The 26,487-nt window shown below is 37.9% G+C and overlaps 2 protein-coding genes across 3 annotated transcripts; one reads left to right on the top strand and one right to left on the bottom strand.

The window, feature by feature from the left end:
* The first annotated feature begins 407 nt into the window (after nt 1-407).
* PLK4 (polo like kinase 4) lies at nt 408-14,511 on the top strand. The gene is made up of 16 exons (XM_032684801.1): nt 408-623; nt 1,079-1,174; nt 1,392-1,487; nt 1,586-1,700; nt 3,615-4,647; nt 6,324-6,424; nt 7,560-7,933; nt 8,371-8,475; nt 8,851-8,953; nt 9,412-9,561; nt 10,137-10,267; nt 10,660-10,751; nt 11,128-11,266; nt 12,827-12,964; nt 13,895-14,001; nt 14,348-14,511. Exons 1-16 carry the CDS (start codon nt 594-596, stop codon nt 14,445-14,447), a joined length of 2,910 nt encoding a protein of 969 aa, XP_032540692.1. The 5' UTR covers nt 408-593; the 3' UTR covers nt 14,448-14,511.
* A 1,245-nt stretch (nt 14,512-15,756) lies between these two features.
* Nucleotides 15,757-26,364, bottom strand: MFSD8 (major facilitator superfamily domain containing 8). 2 transcript variants are annotated; one of them, XM_032684802.1, is made up of 12 exons: nt 26,192-26,364; nt 24,747-24,832; nt 23,733-23,776; nt 22,472-22,712; nt 22,128-22,241; nt 21,344-21,488; nt 20,714-20,772; nt 20,021-20,129; nt 18,760-18,894; nt 18,288-18,391; nt 17,934-18,193; nt 15,757-17,214 (listed from the first exon to the last, which is right to left on the bottom strand). In XM_032684802.1, exons 1-12 carry the CDS (start codon nt 26,293-26,295, stop codon nt 16,999-17,001), a joined length of 1,617 nt encoding a protein of 538 aa, XP_032540693.1. In that variant the 5' UTR covers nt 26,296-26,364; the 3' UTR covers nt 15,757-16,998. The 2 variants fall into 2 exon arrangements, with proteins under 2 accessions (XP_032540693.1, XP_032540695.1); XM_032684804.1 differs by having other exon boundaries at nt 15,851-17,214; nt 22,128-22,190; nt 26,192-26,322.
* Between the last annotated feature and the right edge of the window lie 123 nt (nt 26,365-26,487).

Raw genomic sequence — 26,487 nt, 5'->3', positions numbered from 1 at the left:
CTCAAGTCGAGTTTGTTTTGCCTATGACAGTAACTGATCTCTCTCCGTCCTTATCTCGACCCAGGAGTCCTTCTTTATATTTTCTCATCCCTACCCAGCTGAGAAGCTGAGTGACAGAGCAGCTTCGGTGGGCACCTGGCGTCCAGCCAGGGTCAACCCACCTCAACAGGACTGAGGTGGCACAAAAGACTGAGGTGACACACGTGGCTGGGCTGAGGCCATGGCGCGCTCTCGCGCTCCCCTCACAGCCCCCACGCGCCGTAACGGCTGCTATAGGAGAGAGGGAAACGGTCCCGAGCCGCCTCACGCACGTGCGGCACCACTTCCCGGCCCCGCCCGCGAGCGCCGCGCGCGCCGCTGCGTGACGCGATTGCGTCAGACGCAGCCTCGTCCCGGGACGGGGCGGGGCCGGGGGGGTAACGGCGCGACTTTTCAAAATGTCGGCGGCGGGGGCGCGAAGGGGCCGCCGCGGAGCCCGGGAGCGAGTGGGGCTGCGCCGGGGCGGGCGGCCCGGGGCACCCTGATGAGTAACCGTGGCGCAACAGGCCCTCGGCACAACCGGTAGCAGGACCCGGGGGAGAGCGGCCGGCGCCATGGCGACCTGCATAGGCGAGAGGATAGAGGTGCGGAGCGCGGCCCCTCTCGCCGTGTGCTGGGGCCGCGGAGCGCGGAGGGGCCAGGCGGGGGCTCCACCCTCCCCCGGCTGGTGTTTGGGGGAGCGCGGCTCCTCCCGCGCCTTCGCCCAGTCCCCACGTGTTTCTGGGGGCAGCCGCTGCCATGGCAGCCGGCGGCGGGTATGTCCCATGTCTCGGGAGCGGCGGGAGGCGCGGCGGGAAGGCGGCCCCGGGCAGCACCGGCGGCAGTCGAGCCGGGAGCGCGGAGTCGACAGGAGGATGCGGCGCGGGTGGCTGCGCGGCCCCGCCGGCCACCGCCGCCGTGCCCCGGAGAGCTCCGTCCAGGTACCCCCCGGGGACGCCACAGGGTTTGTCCGACCTCGGGGGGCAGGTGCGGTGGGAGGGTCCGCGTGGGGAGAGGCGCTCCGCAGCCTGACTGACGGCGCTGTTTGTTCGCGTTGCAGGATTTCAAGGTGGGGAACCTCCTGGGGAAGGGGTCCTTCGCAGGGGTCTACAGAGCAATATCCCTGAAAACCGGTCTGGAAGTGGCCATCAAAATGGTAAGGCAGCCAGCCAAGGAAGCGTCTGTCTCCCAGGAGACTGAACGCAAGTTGCAACAGGTTGCGGTTATGCAGTTGGGCATTGATGTTTGGGTTGATTTTTTGTATATAACGGGTATTTAGATTGGGTTTCAATCCTGGAAGATGTACAACCAAGTACAATTAGTATGTAGTCAGTGTTGCAGTGCTTGAAAAATATTCTGTGGTCCATTTGCAGATAGATAAAAAAGCCATGCACAAAGTTGGAATGGTACAGAGAGTTCAGAATGAGGTGAAAATACATTGTCAGCTAAAGCATCCATCTATACTCGAGGTAAGAATTGTGGGGTTTGTACAGAGACTTGTATGTGTGACTTGTTGTATAGTCTACAAAATGTATTTTGATTTATTTTTTCTCGGTTTATGTTCCAGCTTTATAACTATTTTGAAGATAGCAACTACGTATACTTGATACTTGAGATGTGCCACAATGGTGAAATGAGCAGATACATAAAGAATAGAAAGAAACCCTTTTCAGAAGATGAAGGTGGGATTTTTTGTTTTGTGGAGCTCTTTGCACTAACTGTTTGCATTTTGGCTCACCCAATAAATATTTAAGAAGAGTGTTTAAAACTATCATCACAGTTTCTGTAGTTTAAAGTCTTGTCGTAAGTGATAATCTAGAGATTAATTATTATGGTACATATATTCAGTTGCATTTCGGAATACTTCATTTCTCTTTGTGCTATTTGGGTTATAAAAAAAATAGTGAATTTAGAAGGCAGAGGTGTATAAAAGGTAGAGCTTGCCTTTGTACATAGAATTATGTTGAAGTGTAAGTCAAGACTAGGAAGCTCCACAGGGGAAAACTGGAACCTTCACATCCACAGATTTGCTTTCTTTGTGTTGTACCTCTTCTGTATTATATGTCACCAGTTACAGAGCTTTCAGGATTATTGTTTGCCTTAGGTAGTGTTCTTGGAAATATTGACTGTGTTCCAAGCTGTGTGTAGAAATGAAGGTAATGCAGTTACTTGTGTTGCTTAAGGACTGAGTTAGCAAGGAAGTATCCAATCTGACACTCCATCTGGAAATTCTGAGTGACTGGCAGCTGAGGAAAAAATCTACTGTGGTTTTATTGCAGTTTCTTACAGAAAGCACTGAAAATCCTATCTTTCAGTGAGAGATATTGTCAAAGTAATGCTAAAACGTTTTTAAATTGGTTGTTACTCTTCTGAATAGTGTTTTGAGAAAGAAGTCTTGCTAAAAAGATTCATTTGCTTAAGAATTTACCAATTTCATTTTTTTACAGTTGAGAGAGGGAGGATTTCAGTTAGAACACAGACCACTGAAATCCTAACCTGAACAGTACAATTAAAAAAAAAATACAGCAAAGCAAACTGCAGTGGATAATGTTTGAGGGCACAGTGGAGAACAGCCAAAGAAGCTGTGTTATGGTTTTAGCCTGTCTGGATTCAGTGGTTATTGCCTCTATTGCTTCCAGCCTTACCTCACTGCTCATCTCTTGCACAGTTCTTCCAGTTTACCTGCTTCTCTATCAGTTTCTAATATAATTCTGTGAAACTAATATAGATATGGATTTTTTGGAACCCGTATCACAAGACTGGATTAAAGGGGTACTGCTCTACAGGCATCATCTCTTTAACTCGTATCTGTTCCCTAAAAAAGGGATCATCTGATGGTACCTGACTTCTAAAAGCTGATAAACACTGACCTGGATAAAGCAGCCTCTTCCTTAGAGGAGTGATTTCTTCTGATATTTGTTACTCACCATTCTTTGCCCTCTGTTAAGAGAAGAAAGAAGGCTGTAAATTGTTTGCTCTAGAAAGAATGATTCTTAAAATTGCTGTAATTGCAACATCACAATAAACTGTGTTGTTTCAGGCTGGATATGGTTTTGTTATTCCTGCTGTAAGCTATAACTCTTGAATATTCACTGAATTTCTAGTGTAATAGAACACAAAGGCTGTCCCAATATCATGAATTTACATGCTTTCAAGCCTTGACAGTTTGCTAATGATAAAACAAATATAATCCAAATTGTGTCCTATATTTTATAATCTGCACATAGTAAAGCTGCTTGATTTTGTGTATTTGCTGTTTCTGAAAGTAATGAGAAACTTTTTTTTAATTGTTAAGAACCTAATGTAAGAAAGTTTAGGCCAATTGAAAATATTTCGAGTCCTGTTTCCTTTATTCTATTAGCAAAGGCACAAATCTGGTTACTGCATTATACAAGTTTTTCATTAATGTAGAACATAGTCATGCCAACTTGACTTAAAGTAGAAAGCAGAAAGTTAATTTCAGTCTCAGTAGCATGACACTAAACATTGTTGTAATGTTCTTTTTATTAGAAAAAGAGCAATAGCAGACTTAAAGTTATTTTCAGAGCTGCAATTTCAGTTATAAGATTAAAACATCTGGTTTTGTGTTTTGACAGCCCGACACTTCTTACATCAGATTATCACAGGTATGCTGTATCTTCATTCTCATGGAATACTGCACCGAGACCTCACCCTTTCTAATATCTTACTCACCAATAACATGAATGTCAAGATTGCTGATTTTGGACTCGCAACTCAGCTGAAAATGCCTCATGAAAAGCATTACACCATGTGTGGAACTCCAAATTACATTTCTCCAGAGATAGCCACGAGGAGTCCTCATGGACTTGAATCTGACGTGTGGTCTTTGGGTTGTATGTTTTACACTCTTCTTATTGGAAAGCCACCTTTTGACACAGACACGGTCAAGAACACGCTGAATAAAGTAGTGTTGGCAGATTATGAAATGCCAGCCTTTTTGTCAAGAGAGGCACAAGACCTTATACACAGGTTACTCCGCAAAAATCCAGCAGATCGTTTGAGCCTTTCCTCAGTGTTGGATCATCCTTTTATGTCCAGGTTGAGCTCTGCACAGAGTAGAGATTTGGGAACTTCAGAAGATTCTATGGACAGTGGAAATGCTACCATCTCTACAACCTTCACAGGCTCTTCCAGCATCAGTACCAGTGGTTATTTGAAGGAAAAGAAGAAGCTGTTAGTTGGACAGCCACTCCCAAATAAAATTACTTTTTTTCCTAAAAACAAGAATTCTGGTAATAAATCATCGGGAGATGGAAGTGGCTCTTTTCATCAGTGGGGAATTCAGGGAAAGGAAATTAGTGTAACCAGCAGGGGAAGAACCATTCAGCCTGGAGAAGAGAGACCCCATTCGCGCTACCTCCGACGAGCCCACTCCTCAGATAGGTCTGGCACATCCCACAGTCAGACTCAAGGCATATCGAATATCGTTGATCGATGTCACTCTATGGAAGTGCTTTCCAAGCCTAAAGTAGGAACAAGGGAAAATATGGAATACTTTTCACCTGCCAACAGCTACGCTGATATAGGAGAAATGTTTAAGGAGAAGACTACTAGTAGTTCTGGTTCTTTTGAAGGGCAAATATCTCCACCTGTAAAAGATCAACCACAGTAAGAATCAGTTTTTATTACAATAACATTTAGAGCTGGTAATACTGTATTATTGACTTCTTTCCATGTGTAACAAGTTAAGTATTTCTTTCCCCACAGCAATCCTAGTAGAGAGCCTTGCTAAATTGTTCTTTGTAGAAGAGACAGACAGGGTAGAAGGCATTTAAAATGTAATTACCAATATTTTTACTTGCTGATCTCTTGTGGGGTTTTTTCTGTTATGCTTACAGAAGATAAAAGAAAAAATTAAGTGAAGATTAGGCAATAGATTAAAGAAGCAGTGTACCAGTAAGTAAAGTGTCACTCACTCTAAGATTATTATCTGAACTTCAGTTCTGTACTTAGTTGTAGCTACTGGGTAAAAATCCTGGCTTCTTTCTATACATTTTCCATTAGCAGAATATCAAAGAACCATTTTCTACTTTAATATAAGGACTTTCATATCTTAGTTCTTGCATTTCTCTCCACATTAGGAAGTGGCATCATTTCATATGCCAAAGAGTAGTTTCATACTACTCTTTGCAAATCAGTTCAGGGAAAAGACAAACTAGCACTTTTCCCTTAGAAAAAGTAAATGGAATAAGAAGGTTTTCTTGACAACTCTCAAATGTTTGACATAAGGCTCTGTTCAACAAGTTCAGTGGGCCATGTGCATTCTTTCTAGTTTGAAAAATGTCTGAATCAAAAAATCTGTGCAAATGTTAATGCTTACTTGTCTTCCCTATCACTTCATAAACTCATGCTTAATGTAAACATGAGAGAGTATTAATGTGAGTATGGGGATTAACTGAATGGTTACTACTTTTTTTACATAATTGATTATAGGAAAGCCTCTTACATAGTTAGCCTGCACAGCAGTCTTAAATGTGAGGTCCTAAGACTTAAATTAGATATTTATATACTGTGGTTTTGGGGTGTTTTTGGTGGTAACTGAGTCCTTGCCAATGGTAGAGTAGGGATCATCACTAGAAGAAAGTGCAGACAAGGAATAGGCTACGGAGATAAAAAACCTTACAGGAGCTTAGTGTGAATTTACAACAGATAAGTGACTCTGCAGTAAGTGGTTTTATATGTGTTCTTTAGCCTTCAACAGCTTAAGTTCACCTCTGACTACACAGGTCTAATATATATGTTGTTTAAAAAACTGGTAAAAAAAAAATCTTTATAATTTTTGGGATTGACTGTGTTTTATATAAATAGAAATTGTTTTAGGTGGCGGGATTGGCTACATCTTTCAGCTGCGTATGTGTTATGCTGAATGAGATCCGCTGGGGTCACGGGTGTCATGTCATCACTGTCTTCTCCAAGGCTATTTTCTATTCTGTGAATTAGGAGCTAGATGTAAGAGCAGCCACCGATGGCAGCATTATCAGTAGCTCTTTTTGTTCATGTGTGTCAGCTCCAAGAGCGAGTGCTAACAGGCTTAAATTTGTGCTAAAAATTAGTAATAACTTTTCACTCCATTTGGAAACAGTGTTTTATTTTTTTATGCTTTACCCAACGAACATTCCCCTGAAAAAGAAGCATATTCTATGCTGCCTAGAGCTACAAAGTGCCACCTACATTTCTTAAATGTTCTAAGAGTGTTGTGCTTTCTGCAGCTGTGACATTATGCCTTTTGTTGTGCAAGTGTTTTTGATGTAATCTTGATTACATGTGTAACTTTTATTTTGTAGCTCGGATTATCTCTGCCCAATGAAGCCCCAGGTTGGTTTATTAGAGCAGAAGTCCCAGGCTGAGACAATGCAGCAGTGGCTTGGAAGTATGCAAACAAATGGTCTGTTCCTTATCAGTTATGTATTTTTGCACTCAAGTTGTAGTAGTGACTTGTGGGGTTTTCTGTATTTTATTTCTTTGTACATTGAATTTGAATACTTAGTTCCCTAAAATGAACTTATTTTCTATTAGTATTTTAGCAAAAACAAAAGAGGAAAACAGAATTCTAGAACCTGTTGTAATTATTCAGTTGTCACCCAAAATGTGTAAGTGTAAATACATGACAAAAAATTAGCACGTGACTTGAAAGCCCCGCTAATTTACACGTGCAAATTCACCTTAAGAAAAGATGAGACCTCAATGACTGAGAAAGATGAGAGGCTGCAGAAAGAAAGGTGGAGGAAAGGAGAAAAGAGACAGAAGGGAAGGAGGTGTTGTTTGTCACGCATCATTTGCAAATAATGTAATTTAATCATTAAAATAAACCATAAATCTATTCTGGCCTTTTTGCTTTGATATTACTGGACTTGTTCCTTTCCTGTCTGCAGGGAATTCGAATCAGATGACATATGGTCTGAATAATCCTGCTTCACTTTTGTCCCTTCTCAACTGTTCAGCCACATGGCAGGAGGAGTGCAGTAGTTACGTGGGTGAGGTGACAGTTGATCAAGGGCTTAAATATCAAAACTAGGAAAGCACTTATAGGAAGCTTAAAGATAAAAATAGGTTTTGGTCTGGATATAAAACAACAGATTTGGAGTATGCATTTAACATCTTGAGTACTAAAACCTCTGACGATAAAACATTAGTTAGATAACCTGCAACATGAATGACACTTGTTACTAGAGCTTATGGTAAGTGAGCTTACCATTAAAGATAGATTCAACAGATTAAAGTAATTCTTGTTTTAGAATCTATTTGAAATCTTAGTAGTTTGTTTATAAATGGATTTTAAAAATTGATATATAAAGACTAAATGAAATCTAGTAACAGCTTTTTTTAAGTAGCACTGGAATTTTATTAGCAGTGGTGTTGATTGGTACTCAAGTCATAGCCTGATGATTTGGACTGAGGAATCCCATTCTTCACTTAAATAAAGCCTTCTGAGATGATCTTTTGAAAAGCTTTTAAAACCATAATAGCATTTTTTCCTTCTAATCCTTCGAATCTGCAATATACCTTTATGATGCTTTCAGTTCCTCTGAGACCATCTGCAGACCTAACTGGCAACAGTAATGCACATGGAGGGTTTCGGTATCATCTGGATGTGCAGCAAGATGCCCCAAGAAATGCATGGAACGCCTTAAAAGATATAAGGAATCCTGATGCATCTGTCGATTGTCCACATTCTTTAAACCAGAGAAACCCAAAGAAATGCATCCCTGGAGTTCTCTGCAAATCTGAAGAATTTCAGCCATCTCCCACATGTGGCCTTTGGTCAACTTCAGAACAAACCCAAATGTGGGGCCCAGAACCACCAGCACCCCAGAAACCTGCACTGCGAAGTATTGTGTCACCTCTCAACGCTCGCAGGCTGAAACCAATCAGGCAAAAAACAAAAAATGCAGTGGTATGTTCTTAAAATGGGAACAATTTAAATATTAAATATAGTGTGACTGTCTCTTAAAAATCACTTGATAAACTAGAATAATTTGGGTTTAGAAAACTTAATTTATAATAATTTAATTCAAAGTTATATTAGCAAGATGCATCTTAGTTTTGGCATATAGAATACTTGCAAGTTAATAGAGCTGACCTGTCTGTGTTTGATTTGTCACTTAAGAAGCCACACCCTCAGTGACCAGGCTGATACTCTTCAGTCATGGTGAAGTGCTCTGTTTTAATAGCACTATTAACAAAAGTTACTGTAAGAAGCATTTATAAGTTTGCAATGCATTCAAGGAAAAAGAAAAGCATTTTTTAAAGCATTTCTGGAAAAAAGTGGTATCTTGCCTTTCCAGAAAGTAATGGTCTTTTTGTTTAACTTGTATATTTAATATGTTTTAGGTGAGCATTCTAGATACTGGGGAAGTGTGTATGGAGTTTCTGAAAGAACACCATTCACAGGAACTTGTGAAAGAAGTTCTCAGAATATCTTGTGATGGAAATGTGGTATGTTTTGGATTTCTTCACAGATGTATAAAGGGCTTAGAGTTCATTCAGAGGGTTTGTTTTTTATTTAAGTGATTATTTGTTTTGAAATCCAATGTTTATATATGCACACCTGGAAACTTTTGTAAACTATATTTGTAAACAGCCACACAAATATAGGGAGCAAGCAATTATTTCAGAGCAAAACTGGGCTTGACTTTTGGAATAAGTGAAGTATTGTTGAAAAAGTGCTGCTGTTAAGTAATTACCTAGAGAAATAGTGTTCACGGTAAATCATGGTAATTAATTAAACTGTGACTTATTTCTGTATCTGTTAAAAGTACGGAGTGCTGTAGTAAGTGGCAACTAAACACAGTTTTTGTTCCCTTTTTGTAGATTGCAGTTTATCATCCAAATGAAGGAAGAGGTTTCCTTCTTGATGACAGACCTCCTGCTTCTTCGGAAGGCACCTGCATGTATAATTTTGACAACTTGCCAGGTAACCTGAAATTTATTTTAAAATTATGATGATGAATGTGATATTTTAAGTGAACCTTGAGACCTTACAGCTCTTAGCCACTACTTTTCAGATAATTGTGAAGTAAAGCTCCTTTTAGAATAAGATTCAAACTGCAGTTTAACTGGAAACTGTTTTGAAACTTCACAAGAAAGTGTAAATCCAGAGGTTTTAATGTCTTTTATATGGAAGTTCTAAGGAGTCACCCCTTTACAATGTAGTGCACTAAAATTAAAGCTCTCATAATCTTTTCCTCTTTCATACTGGGAACTGTTGGTTAGAAGTAAGTCAGTTTCTTTGAACATACTTCTGTCAAGAACTTAAATATTACTCAGAAACTTCAGCTATTAAATACATATTTTAAATTACTTATCTTCAATCTAGTGCACAGTGTTTAATCTGCTAACTCTTAAAAAAAGTTTTTAAATTTTCTTTTTTAGAAAAGTACTGGAAAAAATACCAGTATGCAGCCAAGTTTGTGCAGTTGGTAAGAACAAAAACCCCAAAAGTGACGTTCTATACAAGATATGCCAAGTGTATGTTGATGGAAAATTCACCCACTGCAGATGTTGAAATTTGTTTTTATGATGGTATGTATTAATTTCTGCAATTATGCAAATAGTTAGATCATTATATTAGAGCTGCATTAAAATATTGCCAAACACTAAAACAACAATCACTTTAGTTTGAAGAAAATACTGCGCTATAAATAGGTTTTTTTGTCCGCTCTGCCTTTATTCTAGCACTTGTAGATTAGTTGATTATTCATTATTTCCTTATTTCAGGAAGTACATGTTGCCAAAGTGTTTATTACCACTTGCTTTTATTCATGTGCTCTTCTTTGCGTCTACATTTGATAGTTAACTTGCTTAGTGAAAGGCATGTCCCTAGTCTTCAAGCTTTCCACTGTTAACTGAGGTAATAGTTTTACCAAGGACACTCGAGGAGAAAGCAATTGTTTGCCGTTTCCCATCTAAGTACTGATCTTTGGCCATAGAGGGCATTCCTTTAACATCACGCTTTATTTCTGCCAGACACAGAACTCATGTAGGAGTGGTTTTACTTTTGCAGTAATTCAGTCAGGGAGATACACTTTAGTAGAGTAGAATGTAATGACAGAAATCTGTACAATTCACACTAAAAATTGTTACTTTTTTTTTTACAGGAGCAAAGATACACAAGACAGCTGGTATAACTCGTGTGATTGAAAAATCGGGGAAATCGTTCACTTTGAAAGGAGAAAATGAAGCAGGGTTGAAGAAGGAAATACAAGTTTATATGGATCATGCAAATGAAGTAAAGTGTTTACATAGACCTTTTCTAGTGCAAAGCAGTTTCCTAAAAATACAGTTTCCCTTTCACAAATGTTATTCCAATGTTGCTTTTCATATTTTTCATTACACTATTAAGAAGGAAGGATGGTGTTTTCGGAAGAGCAGATGTCAATGTAAAGGTAACAATAACAATGCCTTGCAACAAAGGCTGAGAGGAAATTCTTGATAGTGTGTAAAGCAGGTTTGCCTGTCTGGTGAAAGGATTAAACAGAACCGATGAAGCTGCTTTATACAACTTGAAAGATTCAGTACCATTGAAATTTCTTTGTGTGGGCTCACCTGCCACACTAAACATGTACAAAATACTTAGACATTTCTCAATTTAAGACTTCATTAAACTCCTTCTAATTTCAGGGACATCGTATATGCCTTGCTTTGGAATCTGCTGTTTTGGAAGAAGAAAAAAGGAGTGGAAGTGTTCCATTTTTTCCAATAATTGTTGGAAGGTAGTATCTTTCACTTGAAAATACTTAAGTATTTGAATATTCCCATTCAGCAGCCTTATGCAGCAGATGTTTGCAGAAGCCAAGGTTGCTTAACAGATCTTACAGTCATTAGCAAATATTAACTTAATAGCATGTATGAACATCTTATTTTCGACCTGCAGAGCCTCCTTTGATATCAAGATACTATGCACTTGTGGATTCAGACTAAACCAGGCCAGCAATTAGCACGTGTAAAAACAGTTCTACAGAAGACCACTGCTGTGCTTTGGACAGTCTGTAGGAAATTGAAGGAATTGAAGGAAAAGCTACATCTCCTCATGTTTCTTGAGTCCCTTTTGGACAGACCTTTTCCCAGATTTTCTCATTATTTTTCCAGAAAACCTGGCAATACTGAATCACCACAGGCTGTAACACCTCCCCTGTTGGACAATATAAACCGTTCAAGAGAAGCTGTGGCACTGGATAGAAATAAGGCTGCCAGTTCTACTCCAGTTCAGACTCCAAACTGTACTCCTGTAAGTACACAAAACATACCATGGAAACTATTCTGTAGGAATTCAAATATTGCTCTTTCATTTGAACTAACGGAATTACGTTTGTATGGATCTAGGCTTTTATTAGCCATTTGTGAGCATATTGACTAGAAATGTTGACTTTGATTTCAGTTAACTTTTGATACCTGGATTTAAGATCATTGAAAAAATCAGAATACTCCAAAACTTTACCACAAATTCCTCCTAGGAACAGAGTTTGAAAATTACTTACTCATGTTATACAGCACAGTCTCTGATTTGAGAGCTCCTCAGCAGTGTATATTGAATGGTAGTCACAAAGGTTATGGGCACTTGAGGCTGTTGTTCTGAAATAATGAAGTGTTAGTGTGTATATAAAAAAAAGGGTAAGTGAAAACACATGTGTAGCCAATAAGGCTTTGTGAGCAATTTCATCTAGTTTGTTTAAAAGACCCACCAAGCTTTGGTTCCTGCATCACAGCTCTGATAAAACTTCCTCAACTGACTGGAGAATATATATATATATATATATATATATAGGGGTCTCGGCACACTGAGTTTGCATCATCTGAACTTTGTTGAATCTACATCAGTCTGCATCTCTGTTCTTTGATTGTGTAGCTCATGTCATTAGTGCAGAATCTGACAACTTTCACTTGACTAAGGTGAACCTGACAACAAAAATTCCTTAGGGCTTCATCACTGGTATTGATTTTCACACTGACTGAAGGTTACCTATCATTGGAGTTCTAAGTTGAGAGTTCAACATTCAAACTCAGTCTCTATTTACCATACAGCAAACACTTCAGTCCTTAAGAACTATATCTGTAGTTTCCTTGATAGTTGAACTAGATCTGTATATCCTTAGGTGTACAGCTTGTTGTTTCTTCCAGGTTCCTGTAATTATCTGGATCCTGATCTCTTTCCTGACCAAACTCTCCTATTTGAGGCATTCCCTGATTTGCATCTTTTCACTGAACCTGAATCTTAAACACTGCTAAGCACAGCACCTCATCTCTGTCATCTCTGTGACTGTGGGAGGAGGTATCTGAGTAGTGGAACATGTTCCTTGTAGGGAGTAGTTGTGGTGTTGTCCTAAAGATCTCATACGTTTGATCCTCTGTTATCCTTAATTCATTGCTTTTGTCTCTCTAAGCCTCTAACAGATTCTGTATGTGCTCCAGAACCCATCTATTAATGTTTTATGTTCTAGTTTCCAATTAATAGCAATGTCTGTACTTTTGTAAAATATTAGCTGAGTGGTCATCCGAATGAGGGCTGCTTTATAGTCTACTGTGCTGAAAATGTTCTGCTGAAGCTGGACAGGGTTTTCTGACAGTAAAAACACAATTGAAGTAGAAAACTTAGGGAAAGCAATTCCTTTGTGACTACAGGGAGATCTCCTACAAAATCCTGTGGGGATTTTATACTGTAATGCTGTTAAATGAAGCATACAAGCTAAATCTGTCTGTATATATGAACAGGTGGTAACTGACCACTAAGCTGGTACATAATCAGTGGGCTTAATACTAAGGCTTTATTCTGTGCATCCCTGGGTTCTAGGTGGTGTATGAAAAGCCTACATTTATGATCAACACTGCTGAAACTATGTGCTCCTCTGTTCATCAAATGGAATGCAGTCCAAATTCAGCCCAACTTGTAAAATCTGTCTTTGTGAAAAATGTTGGTTGGGCTTCTCAGGTGAGAAATTAATAGTGATAAAGGAGCGAAGTCTGTTCTTTTTTCCTATTAAATTTGAGATATGTATTTGTCAGTCATTAACTTTAAACTTGATTTGTAAGGAATCATTCAGTTGTGCTTTGCTACAGTTTAAATCTAAAATGTGTATGTGGAAAGATGCTTTTAAATAAGTGTCTTAGATAAATACCATGGTGAATAACTAGAATAACTAGAAGAAACCATGGTGAATAACTAGAATAACTAGAAGAAACCAAAATAATGGTTTAGTATTTCAGTTACCAAAATTTTTCTGTGGCTATTATTGCCTATTTCAGTGTCTTCTGTCATTTAAATTTGACTCTAGTAAAAAACTGAAACTGTTAAAGTTGTCTGTTCACTAATATAGATGTAAAGGTGTCATGACAAAGAATTTTTAACACATATGTACCAGATCCGTACAAGAGAAATGAATCTGCCTCTACAACAGGAAAAGCTGTTTCCTTACAATGACCTTTTCCTTCTGCTTTTCTGTGGGAGCAGCTTTAGGTTTAAAAAATATGGCAATTCAGATAAAACTTCCTGTCCTAACAGAAAAAAAAGTTTGCTTTATATACATAAACTTTAAAGTGTGTATAGCTGTGAACTCTCACAAATGGTCCTCTATTTTATGTTTGGTTCTATTCAAAATTTCGTAAGGAGTGGTTAAGTTCAAGGTAGTTCTTTAACTCTCATTGACAAGGATGACTTAAAGCTGAGCATCTGAAACCTTAGGAAGTTTACATGAGACTACTTACTCCAAAGTAGTATCCATGCAATCTTTAAAAGACTGACCATGATACCTAAGTACCTTCAGCAACTCTGAAAAACTTTCAGCTTCAATTATTAGAAAAATTCTAGGTATGTAATTTTGTATTTCATATCCTCAAACCATAATGCAACTTCTCTCATTAGCTGAGCAGTGGAGCAGTGTGGGTTCAGTTTAATGATGGATCCCAGCTGGTAGCCCAAGCAGGTGTTTCTTCTGTCACTTACACATCTCCAGATGGCCAGACAACCAGGTGAGTCTGTTCCTGCTATAAAATAGTCCAGGTAATGATCAGTGCAAGGCTGATTTTGGTTTGTAAATATTAAAACTTAGCTTTTCAATGACTTCACAGTTGATTAGCTTCTGTAATCTTAATAAATAAAGAGAAGTACCCATAGCTTTGACTGAACTCTAAATAACAAATTAATAGAACAAGCCGGAAATGCATCTACTTGATCTCCAGAGAACAGCCACTATTTATTTATAATATTTAAAACAGGAAAGGTGAGAAAACTAGTGTTTTGAAATAATTATATTGGTTTAAAATAAAACAAATTATTTAAGCATCTGTATTTTTCTATGCTGCTTTGCCTCTCTAGGTATGGAGAAGATGATAAATTGCCAGAATACATCAAAGAGAAACTGCACTGTCTGTCTTCTATTCTTGTGATGTTTACCAGTCCAGCTGGTCCTCACTGATTAAAGCAAACTGGGTGTCACGTCATGAGACCTTAATAAACTCACTCACTGACTTTTAAGTAAAGTGACTGATCTTACTCAGCTTATGCAGAAATTCTTCCACTATCTGATAGAAAGGTAGGAAGGGTTGCTCTGTTTATGTATAGCAAATTCTGTATAAAGTATCATACAAAATATGCTTTTTCATCAAAATGATGGATAAGCTTGCTCAAGCAAAACTTTGAGCAATTAAGTTTGACCGCATTAAGTTTTTGGAAATAATCTGAATCTGTTGTGTTTTTTTTCTTGCCCCACTGCTTACTCAGTGTGAACAGTCAAGGAAAATGTATCTGTGCTGTTGAAGTATTTGTAAATAACTTATATTTTTATGTGTTACAAGTAATATATGTAAATATGTATATGTTTTGTAACTTGTTTTTTATTTTTTGTAGCAGCAGCTTAAACTTCTCTGCACAAGCATTTGATAAAAAAAAAATAAATGCAGTGGTAATTGTCTGGATCTATTTATTTGTTTCATGATCAAGTGAATGGTGAGAGGAAAAGGCTCTCAAAGTATTAAGCTCAACTTATGACGGGAGCTGAGCTGGTATTTTAGAGAAAATCATATGTTGGGAATTTAGGGCTGGGTGAAGCTTGGGAAGAAACAAGTCTATAACTGTTGCACAAAATTACTTCTAACTTGTTGAACTTGTTGAAAAATTGTGCTGTGCTTTGTATGTTCCATATTTTATCTCTGGCCTACAGATCACTAAACCCAGGAGCACAGGTGATAGGAAAATAAACACATGCTGTAGTAACTGATTTGGTTTGTTACTTGGTAGGAATTATTAACTTTAGATAGCTTTACCTTGTCTTAGAGTGAGTCACACTTAAAACAACTGAAGTAGCATTTTGCTTCAAGTGTGCCAACACTCCTGATGGTGCTTATATCTGTACTTAAATACTCTTGACTTCCTTCTAAGGCAGGAGAAAGTGGGATCCAAAACAGTGCTGGAGGGAGAGGATGAAGAGTTTCAGAGGAGCTGGTGGTGGCTACATGCAAGCACAGCTCAGCTTAGACCTAAACTAGCCTTGATTCAAGTCAGTTCTCCTTATCCATCTAGTGTCTAAAAGAGAGCACGTGGATTACTTTATCATGCCCAAATCAAGGAAATAGCTTGCAAATGAATTTAGCACTAGGAACATCAAGGAAGATATAGAGGTAGTACTTATGAATTAGCTTATAAAAGTGAAGTCCTTTCTCATAAGCTTTTGTGATTCTGCAGTAGGAAAGTCGTGAGAGGGAATCAGACTTCTGTATTTCCTTCAGTCAGTATTGGAAAAATCATCTTTTAATTCAGTAGTCTTTTAGTGTTTGAACAACTGATTATGTAGGAACATATAGGAATACATAATTACACTTATTACATTTATTACATTCAATAAGCATCAAATAGTAGAGACATTAAACAGCAGCCATGACTCTCATTGCTCCAGTGAGTAATTCTGGTTTTTTTTCCCAGTAGTATTAAAACAGCTAAAATCAACCCGTATAGAAAAGCTTAGGCCCTACTATGAGGGAAAATTACAATTTCACTTTTTAAAATAACCTCTGAATAATTAAAATGTTGGAAATTCCTGTCTCTTGTACCTTGTTACCTGTATAAGTCTAAGAGTAAACACCCAAGGACTTTTCTCCTTTCACTTAATTATTACACCCGCTCAGCACAGTGCATTCATTCTCACAAATGACAAAAAAGTGTAAAGTATTGTGCTTAGTCTTTCCTTCTTGTAGTTAAGAAAAGTTGTACATATTTCAACTTGGGGCAGGTTATCTTTCTTGCTACAAACAGGCAATCAGCAAAACAGGAGAGGAAAAATTGCACATATAGTTCACCATGGTTCAAATAACAGCTGCTGATACTAATTTTCAATGGCTCTTAACCAACTTAAAGACCCAAATCCCACACAAACTACTTGTGCAGAGGGCATCTACCTTCCTCTACCCTTCTGTCACACTTAATTTGAAATTCTGGAGATGTACTAATAGGTAACAGGTTCCAGAATCAAACAGTCTGTATTAACCAGTGCTTACAAGCCAACAAACCAAACATCAGAACGTTTGCTCAAGTAGTGATGTCTCCATACAAAGTGCATGCAGCTCAACTAATCTTGGAGTTACAAAAGAGTTACTAATCCTGATTCACAGAATCAAGATAACATTTCTTTTACTTCTTCCTGGAAAGGATGGCCGTAACCTGTGACCAGCTGCATTCAGTGCACGGGTGCATCATTTAAACTGTAAACACATCAAATGTGCCATTGTACCGATCCAGTCTGCCACATCCCTTCCTCTGCTGCTAGAAAAGCAGAATACAAAAGCTCTACTGCAGCAGGTGTAACCATACATTGGGATATGAACAAGTTATGTATTCTGTCAATGCATAAATACAGGTGTACAGTTGTTAGCACACAGCCAACAAGGTCAGTGGTTATGTACTCCTTGTTAAAAAGCAGTAATAAACTAAGTATTACTTCTGGTTCATTTTACTTTTTTTTTAAAAATACATATCTAACAATTCTCTTCTTGCATCCTTCCGTATTTGACAGAAAATGCAATTAGTCTCTTGTACACTATCTCCAAGAGTAAGAGAGAGAGTACAACTACTCCACAGATTAAGCTAAATGCCCAGCGTGGTCCCAGGTGAGTGTATATTTGGCTCACAAAAACAGGCCCAAGTATTCGTGCTCCACTTCCAGAGGCAGTTAACCATCCCATGTAGACACCCTACAGCAGACAAAAAGCTTAGGTTAGTGATACAGGAATTCTTTGGCTTGCCAGTAATTCCAACCATTATCCTAATCAGAAAATGTAAAACTATTTAAATAATCACTTATCTTTCTTAACTCATTAAAATACTGATTACTTTGTTTCCAAGAGTAGTACTCAGCCTCTCTAAGCACTAATTCAAAGGCTCCACTCATACATACTCTACAGCTTTCCAATAAAATGCATTCTGACTCAAAGCATTTAGTCTCTTTCACCAAAATATAACATGAAAAAAAATGTAAAAAAATAATAAAATTTTTTTGTTAAGCAGTAATATCAGCTTGCTAGGTGTTTTACCACTATAAAATGTCAATAACTGGGGGCATTAGTAGCATTTATACAATTATAGTCATACAATAAACTTAGTAAGAGGAACATTATTCCATACTGATATTCCAAATATATAATGAGTTGTTAAAAAAATTATTCTTCCAGAAAAGCCATGAAATTTTCACATTCTAAGATTTGCATAAATAGCATAAGCCTTGCTTTCTAATTCCTTTAGGGACTTGCCCTGGATTTTAAGAGATTAGAGTTCCCGCAAAGTTCTACCCTGGTTGAAACGCACTATTGTTTGGCTGATGCCAAAAGGAATTTTAAGTAGACCCTTCATTCTAATGAAGAGGGTGTAAGTCTTGGAGAGCAAATGAAATAAACTGTTTAGGGATCATGCTTACCTGAGGCTTTGGTCCTAGGATTTTTGAGTATAAAGTGTAGGACATGACATTACAAACAGGATAGCCCAATCCTATGAGCACATCAGAACTGAGGTACTGGGCCAGGTAGACCATCGGAGTATTGAGGCACCAGGACTGTGTGAGGGGGCAGCCCACGGGTTCTGCTGTGTGGTTGGATGGCAGCTGCATCTCTTGCAAACTCCAGAAAGGCATTAACATTTCAGTGGGAACTGTTCTGGGAATGGAGTTATTCTTTATTTCTGTAAAAATAAGTTATCCATATAGTTAAGAACAAAAATACAATAAGCTTTAAAAAAAAATTACGAAGATGGATTAGTGTGACTTGAACTCTACCTTGCCACTGGATATTTGGTAGTTTCTTCCCCCAAGGCAGTAAGATAAAGAATCCAACCAAGACAATCAGTAAGCCTCCATGGAGTATGGCACGCTCACCAGTCCTATCCAACAACAAAATTGCAATTAAATGTATAATTTAAATTAAAATTTATGTCGCTGCTAATGACATAGTCCATTAGTTTGTAGAAATGATACCTGACCAAAACATCTGCAAGAAAAATTACAAAATCACAGTAACTTAAAACCTGTTTTTCTTAGGATTCAAGTGTAAAAGACAGTCAAGTAATGGGGTTATGTTAACAGAATAAAGAACAACCACAACATCATGGCTGTGCCAAAATTGGAAGTACTTCATTATCATAGTACACCCAGACTCATTACCAAGTGAAAGATTTGAGTAACAGAGATTTGGCCTTGCCATAAATCTTTTCATACTTACTAACATCATAAAAAAATTCCAAAAACTTACTTTTTTGATAGCGTTTTAACCACCATGAAAACAATAACTGATTCAATGCCAATCACACTAAGGATTATTCCATTATAAAAAACAGCTTCTTTCCTTGTCCAGGAGTACATATCCATCGTCAATGGAGTAGCTATACTAAAATGACAGAACAAAAATACAGTAATTAAAAAAAAGCTGCTTCTATACGGTTGTTTCCATACACATATTATCCCAAATACCAACACAGTGGTATAGAAACCTTTCCTCTTGATGGACATATCAGAAAACACAGGCTAATTATAAAATAATTCTGTCATGCATCATCTATTAAATTAAATTCACTAGACAAAATTCACAACTGCATTACAACAGCCATACTCTGAAGCATCATTAATCTATTTCCAATAGTTCATGAAAAGATGATGGAGTTAAAGCCAAGCCAGAGTAATAGAGACTGAAAAGAAACTAGACCCTGTGAGTATAAAAATAGTAAACTTTTAATATTGTTTTTCAGTTTTAGGAGCCAACCAATCTCTAGGAACTCAGTTTTCTAAAAATAATGTAATTAAGACATTATTTACAATATGAGCCATATTGTAAAAGAATTTTTAGCCGTATCAGAGCTCAAAATCTTGCAGAATAACTTATATCCTCAAAGTATTTTGTAAGTTAAAAAAATGAAGTACACTTCAGTTTGAGGTAATTTTGTTATGTTTTACTTATTTTCTTACACACAGAAAATTTGGGAGTGAATGTCATACCTCTTCAGGTAAAAAAAGCCCAGTTATATAAAACAGTGTATTTAAGAATACAATTGCATTAACTATATGAAACAATTGTTTTAATTATTACTGAAGTAAGAGATTCACTGAAGCTTTTGGAGCTAATTAGAATCATACTAAGAAATTACACAAAATTAAAATAAAAAGTATAGAACAAGATACTCAACTGAAGAGGTGGTTTTCTCTAAGGATTTTAGGTAGCCCAAGTTAAGCTATCTTTTTTAACACACCTAAGAAATTGAGGATATGGGTTTGTCTCAAAAGCTTTTACATTAATGTTTCCTATACCACAGACTACATATTTTTATGCTAACCTTTAATTCATTACTTTGTATCAGTACATATCAAACTGATTATATATGGTTTTGGACTTATATTTATGAAGAGTAGGTTAAGAAAATGAGTGGAACAGAAAAGAAACAGAAAAGTGGAACAAAGTGCACCCCCAATCTAACTACCTTACATGTCTAAGTATTTTGAGAGAAAATATACAAACTTACGTTTCAAAGACAGCAAACACAAACAAGATGACAAAGAAGAGAACATTGAGTGCTACCACAGCAACATGGTCAACGTTTCCTTCTGTGTCCTGATCCAGAGCATCATTTTCTGCAACAGAACAAAAGAATTATCTAAACTGCAAGCTGAGCTTTTTTTGTACCACCACAAATTACAAACAGTAATGATTTCTTTAGTTTCTTAAGTATTTAACATGCAGGTTGGTGGGCAGCTAAGCAGTTATATTTTGACAATCTAAGTATAAAGTTTTTAAATCAAAATCGACTTGTTGAAACTTCAATTCTTCTCACAATTAGAGAAAATTATTTCCAAATTGGTTACCCCATCTGTTTTTCTAGTGACTGACAAGTCCTGAGTGACAGCGAAATAAGCAAACTACTTTAAATATCTTATCAGTGGAAACCAAAACACTTGTTGCTCTTGCAAGGTCAAAGCTACACAGAAGAATTCTCAGTGAAAGTCTGGAAGGATCCATACAATTTTTTTTTCTTTGCTACCTGACAGCACTATGGATACAACATGGATGTGAAACAATTTCTGGACCAGTCAGAGAGACATGTAGCCTATTTTCCACTTCAAGTTTCCAATGCATCAGAATACTTCTAAATGCTTAATAATAAGAAAGTACTTCAAAATAATAATCACACAAGAGGTTTTCAAGAAAACATGGGTACCTTCTCCTTCAGAATTAATACTTTTGCACTGCCGTCCCATGTCATCCACTCGATGCTCCCTAGAAATTTAGAACTGTTTTCATTAATACACATATTTATTTGATCTACTGTTGAGTCAAGTTTCTATTAAAATAACTGTAAATGGCATCATCTTATATGATAATTATTCCCAGCTCCCTTAAACATCATCTGTGAAGCTTACATTTGACTGCAGTGAACACCATCCTGTTCAAGAAAGAAAATATTCTAGTGAGAGATTATCAAGATTCTTAAAGGAAAGACAAAGACAGTGAGATTCCTACAGACAAGCCAACCTTATTTTGCTTTAGATAAAAAAAAATGGGCAGGAACCATCAACACTAAAACTATATCAAGGTTAAGCTACTCGTCCACAAGCTTTAAGTTTTTTAATCAATTTACATTCTAACTGTTAATATCACCATGACTGATTTATAAGCATAATGAAAATATAGATATTAAAGAATGTAGAAACACCAAAAAAATAAATAACAGCTTATAGTTTTAGCACTCCAGATTTCAGTTTATTTATTACTCTTCCTGCTGAGCAGCATATTCTTTGCTACAAATTACCAACAAAAACAAGGTAAATTTTTTTTTTTACTTGATTACCTGAATATGGCAAAGATGAGAATAATATTAATAACTCCTAAGAGAGCTCCAAATAAAACTGGTGCCGTATACATGTTCAGCTGAAGATGAATTAATTCCCATGTTACTCCTTCTTCTCCAATAAGTGTAAAACATGTCTGAAAGACTTGAAAACATGAATGTACTGTGAAAATCTTGAGACTCATTAATATTGGAACACATGTAGAATAAACATATAAAACTGGATAAGCAAAGTTGTTCTAAGTGCCAAATAAAATTTAAATATTATACCTGTCAAACCTCTTACATTTTGAGAATCCTACTCTAAATAAACTGATGGATGCCAGTCGGGTCTCAACTAGCCAGAAAACTACTTGGTTATATACAGATACACTGTATAAATAACATCATAAAGAATAAAATAAAGAACTGAATTCTGAGTGTACCAAGGGTTAATTTTCTTGGCAGACAGCTGATTTACTTTTTTCCTCTTTCTCCTACATGAAAATCCTTGGTCCCGGGAATGGAGTATTCCTCATGCTAAGGGCAAACTAGAGAGAAAAGAAGCATGGGTGGGGTAAAGTTAAAATTTAAACTGGAGCAGTGCAATTGAACTAGAATGTTTCATTTAGATTGGCATACACAAGTCTGGATGACTGTATTGATGACTATTTATTTAATTTTGATACCATTGACAAACAATGTCTTAATATCCCCACCATACAGCTGCTGAGGATTCCTACTTCCAGTGCCCAATTTCATCCTAATAAGAATTAGAGAAGTGAGGGAAGAAGATATGCCTTACCTGGCCCTAATATGAAGCCAACCGCTTGGCAGGCACTGGTGTTGGCCATGGCACTTGTTCTTTCTGTAAGAGAAGTGGCACCCGCAATATACGACCGAACTACAGCCACATTTCCTTAAAAAAACAAACAAACCAAAACCAAGGAAGTATTCATGTAAATATTAAATTATATTGTTAAAATCTCGAGTGACATTTATTTTAGGGTTTTTTCCCTTATTTTGCAAGAAAATAAAACCCAGAACTCTCCAGTATTTTTACTACTGGTACTGAAACATGATGTTAACTATCTTACATGAGAGACAGAATGTAATAATTTTCAGAAAAGTAAAGTCTGCTGTGGTTACCTGCTCCAAATCCCACGAGAGCACGTGCAGTCAGCATGTAGTATTTGTTGTGTGAGTGAGGTACATGGACATAGGCATAGAGACAATTAGCAGCTACTGAAATAGCAGTTGAAATGACAAGAGGTTCTCTCCTGGGCCTGTAATTGGACCACAAGCCGAACAGGGGAGAGGCAACCATTTGGCCAATGCTGTATGAAGCTATAATCCAGCCCAAAAAACTCGCGTCTGCTGTCGGATCAATCTGTAGAAACACATTAATAAGTACTATGGGTGAAGTATTACAGTGTTTTATATTATCAATAACACCCTTTTAGAATTAGGACCTGGAATACCCAAGACTCTGTACTGTAATACTTCGTCTGGAGCAATAAACCTTGGATAACTCTCTCCAGCAATGCACCAAAACAATGCTTTGCTTCCAAGACTGGAAAGGGCTCACTTGCAGCAAACTCTAATAGTTTTTGTACAGCACTGCTGATGTTCTAGGCTACAGACATAACTTAAGCAGTACAGGAGACAGTTTACATGCCAGGAGCAAGGAATCACTTCAGTCATCTCTGCACATGCCTGAATCTGTCCTGATTTACAGGGTTGATAATGAATTTTCTTCTGGAAGAATTCAGCACCAGCCTCACTTTTAATGATACCTCTACGACCCTGCTCAGGATATGTTCTTCCAGATTTGCATTTGAAACTGCCTTCTGCAATTCCAGGAGCAGTAAAATCCTAGCACAGATTAAATTAAAGTTTTAGAGACTTTTATGCCACTTTTAACAATGCAACAAAGAGGTGAAAAAAATCCCATAGAAACTAACATCACTATCCAGGAGCAATGGCAATTCCCTGTTAGGAATATCAAGATCTATGTGCAACAATGTGACATTTACAGAGCAACGTCTACCTCTACCTTCCTTTTTCTTTTTTTTTTTTTTTTTTTCCCAAAATGCAGACAAGTCATATGTATTGTGTTTTAATAAAGAGATTTCTATTGATTCACTCTCCAACAAAACAGTGACATGATACTGGAAAACCAAACATTTCTGGATTCTAATGTACCTTTTATCAATTCAGGAAATCAACTGACCGGATTTTAAAAGAAATAATAAAAGCTGTCTAAGTGGATGGCAGAATAAAAGTCTCTTATAACCACACACTTCCCTTTACTTTTTCTTTTCCTAAATAAAAGCCTAAGTTTTGTATCACCTACTTTCTGAGCACAATTTTTCTGTTCTTATCCATTAAGAAAAACATATGTACAAACCTTTTGGAGATATGGCCACACAGACATAATTACAATGGAGAAACCTGTAACACAATAAAAACATAACCTAAGTTGTTTTATTTGCCATTTTTATCAGTAATTTGCTTTACTGAAACAGTTATTACAGGTTCATTCTTATGCCTCTAAGTGTATTATAGTCTAAACCTGTGCATCAGTTTGTCATCTGAAAAAAACTATGCATTATGTGCTTTTTTTAAGGAGTGATAATTCCTCCTAACAGGAGGAACTATTTTTAAAAGGTCATTTTATAGGTGCATACACACTGAACAAAAAAACTCTCAAAAGAAAGACAACAAGGTCCCCAAAGTAAAAAGAATTTCTTGATATACCGACATATCTGTATTCATTAGTAAAAGAAATTTTAATTCATCAAATTAAAAAAAAAAGTTACTCATATATTCTATGATTTTCAAGATAATTTCTAGGCCCACAGAAAATCACCACAAGTCAAAAATCAACAGAATTCTTGTTTCCAGGGGGATCTATTTAGAATAAAATGGTAATTTGTTCTGCAGTGGAGATGCAAAGTCCTGTAGGAGAAAACACGTTTTGATACATATTTTGAAATAGATAACATACATTTCCATAAAGATCTTCCCTCTCAAGAACTCTGCATTATTTGTTTTTGATCTCTGTACGTTTCACTTTGAATGATAAGTGTGACCTTTGTTTTGTTCAGTTCTGAACAATGACCGTACCTTGCCACTACCTTTTACCCCGAACTATAATAAGTTATAAACCACGGATTTATGTAATACGTCACTTAGTCTCAAAACAGTTATCTGTTAACTTATCTCATTAAATGTAACTTTCTGTTTGATTTGCTAGTCATATCTTCTCTTTTGAAGAATCACAAAATGCACCTTTTTGAGGTTATAAAAGAGCAGTAGCATTAAAGAAGGTACGTAGTTGAAACCTAGAATACCCTGTAATTTTCAAACCAAAGTATATTCATTAAACAAATAACATTTAAATCCACATGTATTTACTCACCTATACTACTGAGAAACATTGTAAGGTACATAATCCAGATGGATCGCCACCTGCTCTTATAATGCTCTTGAGTTTCCACAACATCCCTGTTTTCAAACCAAAAGTCAAGAAAGAAAGAAATTGTTTCAGATCCTCTTCTAGTTGGTCCCACAGGACATTGAAAACATTTTTCACAAACCTCTCAATACAACTGTGTGAATTGTTATGCAGGAGTTGGATTTCTGCTCAGCAAAGATTACAAAGAATTAATTTTTTTCTGAAAAATACTAGACTCACAAATAAAAAAAATAACAGAAATGCTATCATATAACAAATGTTACACAAAGAGATCTTTATTTAGAGAGGTCTTCAATTCTGCAAACTCTTTGTACAGACAATTTGGAGCATCACAGATGTCATATAAAGGCATTAAGAAGTATGAATTAAACTATAAAACCCCACAAAATTCAACAACTATTGATTTGACTAAAAGCTATGGCTGGTCTATTCTCACAATGAGAAAATAACAATACGGTGTAAAAGCTACACTGTGTAAAAGATAAGTTGAAGACTGTAGGGGCTGAAAAAAAAATTAAAATACAAGTTACAAACTTAAAATAATCTCTGCCCAAACGATGTAGACTTAGGTTATAGAGGCCTGAACAGTTTATAAACACAGTTTATGTAGGTCATACATAGACTTAGGCATGTCTGAAATTTTAAAACTAATGTAACTGTGACTAATACTAATAACATATTACTGGTATCTTAGTATTATACTAATCACAGCATGATTTGTATATTTAATTCTTCAGAAATGTTTACAGCATTAAGTGCCTTGGTTCAATGATACTTTAACCACACAAACAAAGTTTCTAAATGTACTTTGCCATCTTATTGCCCATCACGGATAGGGAGAATTCTGCCAAACACCTGCATATGCTGTGTTTGGTTACTTTTGAGACCTTAGTTACATCAAGCTTAAGTTTGAGAGCGTTTCAGCACAGACCTTAAAGCAAAGACCCGCTCAAGTTTTGCTGTCAGAAGGAAAAAAAAACCAAGTCACCAAATCTTGCCCACACATGAAGGCTGATATTAAATACTCAGACTTCTGCACCACTGTTTTGGTGTTTTTTAGGGACTTCTCAAGTGGGTTTGTGTTTTTCTACAAAGAGAAGCAACCAGCCCCCGCCGCGCTCCCGCTGCCGGGCCTAGGACGCTCTGAGACCGCGGATCCAGGCTCGGCAGCGCCTGGGGACGGCGGTTAGGTCGGTTTATCCTCCGGCTCCTCTTCTCCTCTCCTCAGCTCCTCCGTGTCCATTCTCCGGGCCGGGAAGCATCCTCAGGAACCGAGCTTCCCGTGCGAGGCGGGGAAGGGAGTCGGCACCCACGGGCGGCACCTCGGGTGACTCGCGGGGATGTCGCCCCAACGCCCGACGCCGCCTCAGAGCAGAACGAGCCCCTACCTGCTCTCCTCCTCCTCCTCTCCCTCCGCCGCCGCCTCTCCGGCCCCGAGCAGAGGTTCCTTCCCGTCCGCAGCTGCCACCGGCGCGGGTCCCGCAGACGCCATGGCCACTCCCGACCCCGCGGGCCGCCAGGGGGCAGGGGGGAAGGGAGCGCGCCCCCGCGTTACCGCCACTGGGGGGCGCTGTACGCGGGGCCCGACCCCGCCCACCCGAGCGCGACACGAGAAGGGGCGGGGCGGGCGACGGTCACGCGCGCTGCAGAGGGGCGGGGCCGGCAGCCTCCCGCGGGCGCCCCT

The sequence above is a fragment of the Chiroxiphia lanceolata genome, chromosome 4 (genome assembly GCF_009829145.1).
Source record: "Chiroxiphia lanceolata isolate bChiLan1 chromosome 4, bChiLan1.pri, whole genome shotgun sequence".
Taxonomy (NCBI): domain Eukaryota; kingdom Metazoa; phylum Chordata; class Aves; order Passeriformes; family Pipridae; genus Chiroxiphia; species Chiroxiphia lanceolata.
This window is presented reverse-complemented; position numbering and strand designations above follow the sequence as displayed.